The sequence below is a fragment of the Myotis davidii genome, unplaced genomic scaffold (genome assembly GCF_000327345.1).
Source record: "Myotis davidii unplaced genomic scaffold, ASM32734v1 scaffold993, whole genome shotgun sequence".
NCBI lineage: Eukaryota > Metazoa > Chordata > Mammalia > Chiroptera > Vespertilionidae > Myotis > Myotis davidii.
In genome coordinates this window covers 1,137,281-1,144,552 of record NW_006285483.1, presented here as the reverse complement: position 1 = coordinate 1,144,552, position 7,272 = coordinate 1,137,281, and the positions used below count along the sequence as shown (strand labels likewise).

Below are 7,272 nucleotides of genomic sequence, written 5' to 3'. Positions count from 1 at the left end.
AAGAATAGAAGTCTCTTTAGTGCATTGCAGTTTCTCAACTTAAATACTAGAGCACTGCTCAGACTGGCGTTAGTTGACATATACTTCATTTCTGAATATGTGGGATTCAAATCACTTTAGAAGGAAAGCATCGTCAGTCTGTCTCTGAAATACGAAATTTACACTGTGCTTTCCTATTGATTTCAACAAATCCAGAAGTGAAAGCAGCCAGTGGTGTACAGTTGGCTACATACCAGTTTTGTAGTTGGTTAATTTGTAGGGAGGTGAGAGCACCATGTACTCGATGTTAAGAAGCATATCTGAGCTACTCAACCCACCAAAAATGTGTTTCAAGAAATAACTTTTATTTTAAAAAGCCCTTCCAGGCTGCTCTCTGATGTTTTTCTCTGTCTCAACGCCTCATGCCATCCTCTTTTTCCTGCAGATCATGTTTCAGGCATATGGAGACAAACAGGGACCACTGCATGGAATGTTAATCAACACTCCCTATGTGACCAAAGACCTGCTTCAATCAAAGAGGTTCCAGGCACAGTCCTTAGGGACAACCTACATATATGATATCCCAGAGATGTTTCGACAGGTAACGGTGGCTAACTGGGAGGTTCTGACCTATTCCAAAGAGGCAAGGTTTTCTTGACTCTCCATCAGATGTAGCTTAGACTGGAATGATGCACTTCTAAAGGGCAGGAAATATCTTGACACTATTCTCATTTCTATTTTATTTGGGATTTGGTGACTGCCAACTTAGATTTTGGGTGGTTCTTTGTGAATTAACAGGAGGAATAGGGAGGATCGGAACCTCTATTGAGTAGATGAGAGTAAACTGAGACTGCATGCCTGTGATGGTAGTTTATAATGACCTGTGTGAGGAGTTATGTTCAGGTCTATATTTCCTAAGCCTGTATTCAAATTATGGATATTAAAGAGGTTGGAAACTCTAGTTCTCATTTTTCTGTTTTCCAAGATAACCCAAGTCTCTCTAGCTCATTGCCTAGATTAATATGATGAGAATCAATATAGATAACATATACAAATATATGATACAGAGTTCATGGTACACAGTTTAAAGTATCAATTCTTTTGTGGGAGATTTATTATAGCTGAATAAAAACTAGCATGAGATAATATGAATCTTATCCTCTATGTCAGCGGTTCTCAACCTGTGGGTCGCGACCCCTTTGGAGATCGAACAACCCTTTCACAGGGGTCGCCTAAGACCATCAGAAAACACATATATAATTACATATTGTTTTGTGATTAATCACTATGCTTTAATTATGTTCAATTTGTAACAATGAAAATACATCCTGCATATCAGATGTTTCCATTACAATTCATAACAGTAGCAAAATTACAGTTATGAAGTAGCAACGAAAATAATTTTATGGTTGGGGGTCACCACAACATGAGGAACTATATTAAAGGGTTGTGGCATTAGGAAGGTTGAGAACCACTGCTCTGTATGAGAATAAATTCCTTTGATCTGTATGGTGAATCATCTCTGTGCTGCAGATTTTTCTTCCATCAATAGAAGGCAAGAAAAGTATATCACAGCAAAAAATGCAGCAGATAAAAAATAAGGTGTCAAAAGAATACTGAATTTGTCCTTTAAAAAAATCTATGAATAAAGGATTTTTCCAAATTTCCTAGTTAATACCACCAGTATTACCATATTTAAGTTTTACTAAGGTAATATATGTGGCCTTGGTAAATAGTCTATCTGTAATTCCTGTATTATTCACAAATACAAGAGATTTCCTTATGTAACTACTTATTTACAAGTTCTCTCTGTTGAAATGTAGCTGCTATCGTTCAGTATCACTGGCATTGTTAGTCTAAAAATTGAGTGTTGGTTCTCTTTCCCCATGCCAATGCTATAAGTAGAAATCACATTCTATATAATTCTTCCTGTAGAATAGACATAAGCATAGTGATGAGGACATCTAAATATGAATGAGTCATATTGTCTTTAAATGTTGGTTTGAGGTAAACAAAGGAACAACTAGTTCCCATTTCATGAGGCACTTGTTTTGATAATAGGAAGATGGAAATGGAAATCATGATGGTTTCTAAATGGGTAAGTGTAGCTATCTTTTTCTCATTTTTGAGCAGAATTGACATGTGCATTTATAAATAGTCATACAACTACTGAGCAACACCAGCCAGGGCAATCACAGATATATTTTAACTGAGAATAACCAAATCTTTTCATTTTTATATATGTTGAAATTCTAATTGTCATTGATTAGTAAAACTTCTCTCCTCCACTAGTCCCTGATCAAACTCTGGGAGTCTATGTCCACTCAAGCATTCCTTCCGTCACCCCCTCTGCCTTCTGACATACTGACCTACACTGAGCTCGTGTTGGATGATCAAGGTCAACTGGTCCACATGAACAGGCTACCAGGAGGAAATGAGGCAAGTAGTTGAGTTCCCTTCCCCCCTTTCTTAGTTCAGTGCCCACCAGTATCAACTTTTCATGGGATGGTCATTAAATGGTGTTAATTGAGATCCAAGTAGTAGGCAGTCTTATTGGTAGAATTCTTTAGAGAGAGAACATTAACTGGTTATTACACAATTATTGTTTAATTTTGTAGGTGTGAAAATGATACTATTATATTTAAAAATGATATTACAGCCAAAATCGGTTTGGCTCAGTGGATAGAGCGTCGACCTGCAGACTGAAGGGTCCCGGGTTCGATTCCGGTCAGGGGCGTGTGCCTGGGTTGCGGGCACATCCCCAGTGGGAGGTGTGCAGGAGGCTGCTGATCGATGTTTCTCATCAGTGTTTCTAACGCTCTATCTCTCTCCCTTCCTCTCTGTAAAAAATCAATAAAATATATTTTAAAAAAATGATATTACAATTTTGTTTTCGTAAGTATTTTTCTATTAAATATACATACTAAAATAACTACAGATGAAATGATCTGATATATAGAATTTACTTCAAAATAATGGGAGGTGAATGTGGGAATATGGATGAAACAGGATTGGCCATGAGTTGTTAATGAAGGTAGATGATAGATACAAAATAGATTATTTTCTCACTTATTGTATATGTTTGAAATTTTTGACATTTTCTATAATAAGAGCATTTAAAGTACTGTTTTTTGTGTAATGTTTTTCTTTATTTGGATATCTATTTTATGCTCAGGTAATTTGATCTGATGCTATTGTGAGCATGGTAAATATATTCTTAAAGGGACTCATTCAGAACCAGGGGTTTCAACATAAAAGAAAGTAATAGAGAACCCATTGCTTATAGTTATTCAAGAATGCATTTTCTAGCCTTGGAGACCTTTCTCCTAATAGTGCGCTAATAATAATGATATAAAGTCATATTCTGCCCAACACCCTATGTCCAGCAATGATAATAGTCATAAACCTAAAAAAAGATATGTTTTTATTTCAACCTTAGATAATAATCCTAGAAAAATCTCCTTTCTTAGAAGGAGTAATCTTTACCCGGTGTTCACCATAAACACAGGCTGGGTAGACCTTTGGAGATAATATGCAGTTGCTTTCATTTTATGCAGTATATTATAAAAAATGTTCCTATACGTACAAGGTGTATGGCTGTTTCAGTAAGTCCACCAGAGGATGCCAAAGTAGATGATTTAGTATTAAGATGGATGCAATCAAGGACCAGATGGAGAGTATCAGACTTGTAGGAGTTCTTTTAATCTAACAACTTGAAATAGAAAAGGCAAGAAGCTAGAGAGGAAGGATGCATAGAATTTTGACAAGAGTAGGTATACACTTATTAGCACACAAAGTTGAAGTAGACTTTTGTGCCGCTGTGTGTAGCATGTACTCAGTGAGCCCCTCAAGAGCAGAGAAAAGCTTCATTGTGCTAGACTTAAATTCTTCTTCATTGAAAGTGTCGTCTTTAGGAACAGAAGGTACCCTTGTGAACATGTAGCTGAGAAAAACGGTTTTAACTAATGTAATTAAAACACAAAACGAGATTTTTGTCCACGTACAAGCTAGCTGCAGTGCTATTTGAAACCTCTTGCCATGATCTTTCTCTCCTGCTTTCTCTCTGCTCTCATTCTGTGTTTGAGCGAATGGAGACTAGGGGAATAGTGAAGTCCCAGAGGGACAGAGCTCTGTTCTTGCTGAAATTACAAGCACAGAGCTGCCTGGGCATGAACATGTAGTGTTTACTCTGCCAGTATGAATACAAATAGTCTTATTATACCGGACTCTGTACCCAAAGACCACACACACATACACACACACACACACATAGACACACACGAATAAAAAAATTAAAGGTTTGTTTTAACCCTTTTAAGACCCAGCAAACCTTGATGGAAAAGGGATGTCTTATACTATCGCTGGAAATAGCAAAGTCAGTATAGGAACCATGTTTACCTTTGCCCAGTGCTTTAACAATCTTGAAATCTAATAGTAGTAAACATTTTTTTCTTTTTGTCAGTTCTCACTTTCTTCTTCTATTCTTTTCCCTCCTTAGTTGCCTATTTTCTCTTTTCTTCAGAAATGATTGACTAGAATTGAGACTGAGCATTAGCTCGCTATTTCTGAGTCTTTGAGCTCAGGAGGAGTGAGACCAATATTCTTTTGTGAGCAGTTAGTGACTAATGCCTGGGATGGCTGGTGAAGTCAGTCAGTGGCCAAAGCTAGATTATGGGGCACTGCATGACAGGGATGAAGTTGGAGTATCAGTATCAAATTCTGTTACCAATGGCTTGAACATACAATGGAGCATGTCCACTGAGAGACCAATCTAAAGATGAAGTTTCAGCAGTCAGAACTCTGAGGGACAGCTCTGCCTAAGAGAAGACACGCTGTCAATAGGATGTATTTCCTCATGCCAAGCCTAGTGTTATCAGGGCAAGTTGACTTTCAGCTATTGCAGTTTAATTTTCTTTGGCCAAAGAGACAAGTTTGTCATGAGCCTGGCACTCTACATTTTACCCAAGAATGATGTGAGGGGAAAGAAAAGAGCTCATGCTGATGAGATTTGGAGCAAATCTGTCCCACAGAGAATGGGCATCTGAACAGAGACTTGAGAAATTGTTTTATTAAAAAAGGAATAAAAAATTGACCTGTTAATGCCCTGAGAGCCAAGGCTCAATGTAAATGCATTGATGCTACATAGACATTAAATCATTATAATGTGGTGTTCTCTAAAGGTGACGGCTCTACCAGATCATCATTGTGGGTGATATTGCATTACCTTGAAGGATTGGAGTTTCGGGGTTTAAATGCTACCACATGGATATAGGAATAAAAGTAAAACAAGAGATTCCTGCAGAGTTTCCAAAGGAATTGAGATGCGTTTCCGCATAATCAGAGGCAGAAAACCTACACTTACCAGACCATTGGCTATATGTGTGGCCATTCTTCCTTATTTTTTTTCCAGGACAGTAAATGGGTAAAATGGTGATGGGTCCAGGAGTTGGAACAATTCAGTTCCATTTAGTTTTAGGTAACTTGTTTGCCATTTGAGGAAGAATATTGGCTGTTTCAGCAGGGATGTGACCTGCATTTTGAACACTGTGCCCATGTTAAAAGCAGGAGAAACAGTGTTTTTCTGACGTGGTATTAGCTACGTTCTCCTTTCTATTTTCCTAGCTGTCCCTCTGCCATCAAGAAAGGTGTAACTGAAGGAATGCCACTATGCATGATGAAGGTTGTAGGAGAATACATTTTTCTCATTGTCAGATTTGAATGGCATTGCATTTAGTATGAATTTAGAGTAGGAATAAAAGAGATTCAACCTGAATCTGCATTACTTGCAAATAGCTCCAAAGACGAGTTATCCAGAATTTTTTTTAATAGTTTCAAGATGAAAATTAAAGAAAATATGATTGCAGCATATACTAAACTAATTTCACTTCTGGCTGAATTCATGATTCTACAGTGCTGGGCACTGTATGTAAATACACAGCTAGATGTATGTATGCTATTGAGCCTGGGTACAGATGCAATGTAGCCAAACAACAGTTCTGCTCTTACCACATCTCACTTTTGGAGGAATTGTTTTCATTTTCCTGTTTGTTTGCTAACTTGTTTTGATCATTTGTTGGAAACTGTAATTGCAGGTGGGAACATTTTGAGTAACAGTTCACAATTCAGTGTAGCCGCTTTTCGCACAGAATCCTGTTATTAAAAGGCTCAGACTAAGATCAAGCCAAGGCTATAATGGACTTGACAGAGAACAACTTAACTTTGCCTGGTAGGACAAAGAAAACACTAGCCTTCTTGAAACTGTGATTTGTTCTGAAATATTATTAGCATTCTTTTATTTTATTTTCATTAACAGCTCTGTGAACTAGATCACAAATCTCTAAATCAGGCAATGAGGAAAGATATGAGAGAGATGCACCTTTTATAGGAATTTTAGTGAGGATAGGAATTACGATCCTGTTCTCCTTATTATATCAGAACTTGGCCTTTTTAACAATATGAACCCATCCATTCCCTCTCATCACTCCTGACATAATGAAAAACTGAGATGAGAAGAAGATGCTGTGTTTAGAAAGTTAGGTACAAGATACGTACTCCAAAAAAGATTGATCGTTAGATACTGGAATTTTTGCATAGTGTTACTTTTTTTGGGAGATAGGTATATTCCAAATTGAGTGCAATTTTATGGTCACTTGTGCACATACTACCACACTTAAATCATTATAGGGGCTCAAAGGCTTCATTTTTTCCGATGGGCACTAGGTGTCAGGGTTTTTCCTTCTCTGCAGCTTAGCATTCAGACAAGCCTCTTGATTTGCCTTGTTTGGTGAGGCAAATCCAGCAGTATCTGCCCCCCGCCCCCCATTTTTTTTTCAGTTGGATTGGTAGGCTTTGCCTCATGTTCCTACAATATGCAATTGCATTTTTAACTCTTTGAGGTGGAAATCTGCTGAATTTTACATCATGGCTGTACACGTTTTGATAGGAAACAATTTTTAGAAAGAGGATGATCGAGGGGGGGGGGAAGTGTAAATTAAAGACTAGCTGCTATCATAACTGGTATCTTGGTTTTAGTTTTGTTTTATATTCTTAGAGGTGAACTGTTGGGGATCAGGAATTCTAGAACTGCTCAGCCTTGCCCATATGTAATTGTTGACCGTGTGCTGATGTCCAGTCTCTTTAATATTTTACTATAAAATATTTCAAACATACAGAAGAATATGGAGAGTGTTATGACAAATACCTGTACATACCTGACCAGCTTAAACAAATCTTACCATTTTGACACTGTTCCTTACTTACATGTTGCTATGATCCTTTGGAATCTCTAATTTG

At 37.4% G+C, this 7,272-nt stretch overlaps 1 protein-coding gene across 1 annotated transcript in view; it reads left to right on the top strand.

The window, feature by feature from the left end:
• The window catches only part of ACACA (acetyl-CoA carboxylase alpha), a 229,022-nt gene that overhangs the window by 143,294 nt on the left and 78,456 nt on the right, over nucleotides 1-7,272 (top strand). The window contains exons 40-41 of the mRNA XM_015559072.1: nucleotides 425-580; nucleotides 2,272-2,418. Of these exons, the coding sequence (XP_015414558.1) occupies nucleotides 425-580; nucleotides 2,272-2,418 (303 nt within the window). The remainder of the gene's footprint in view (nucleotides 1-424; nucleotides 581-2,271; nucleotides 2,419-7,272) is intronic.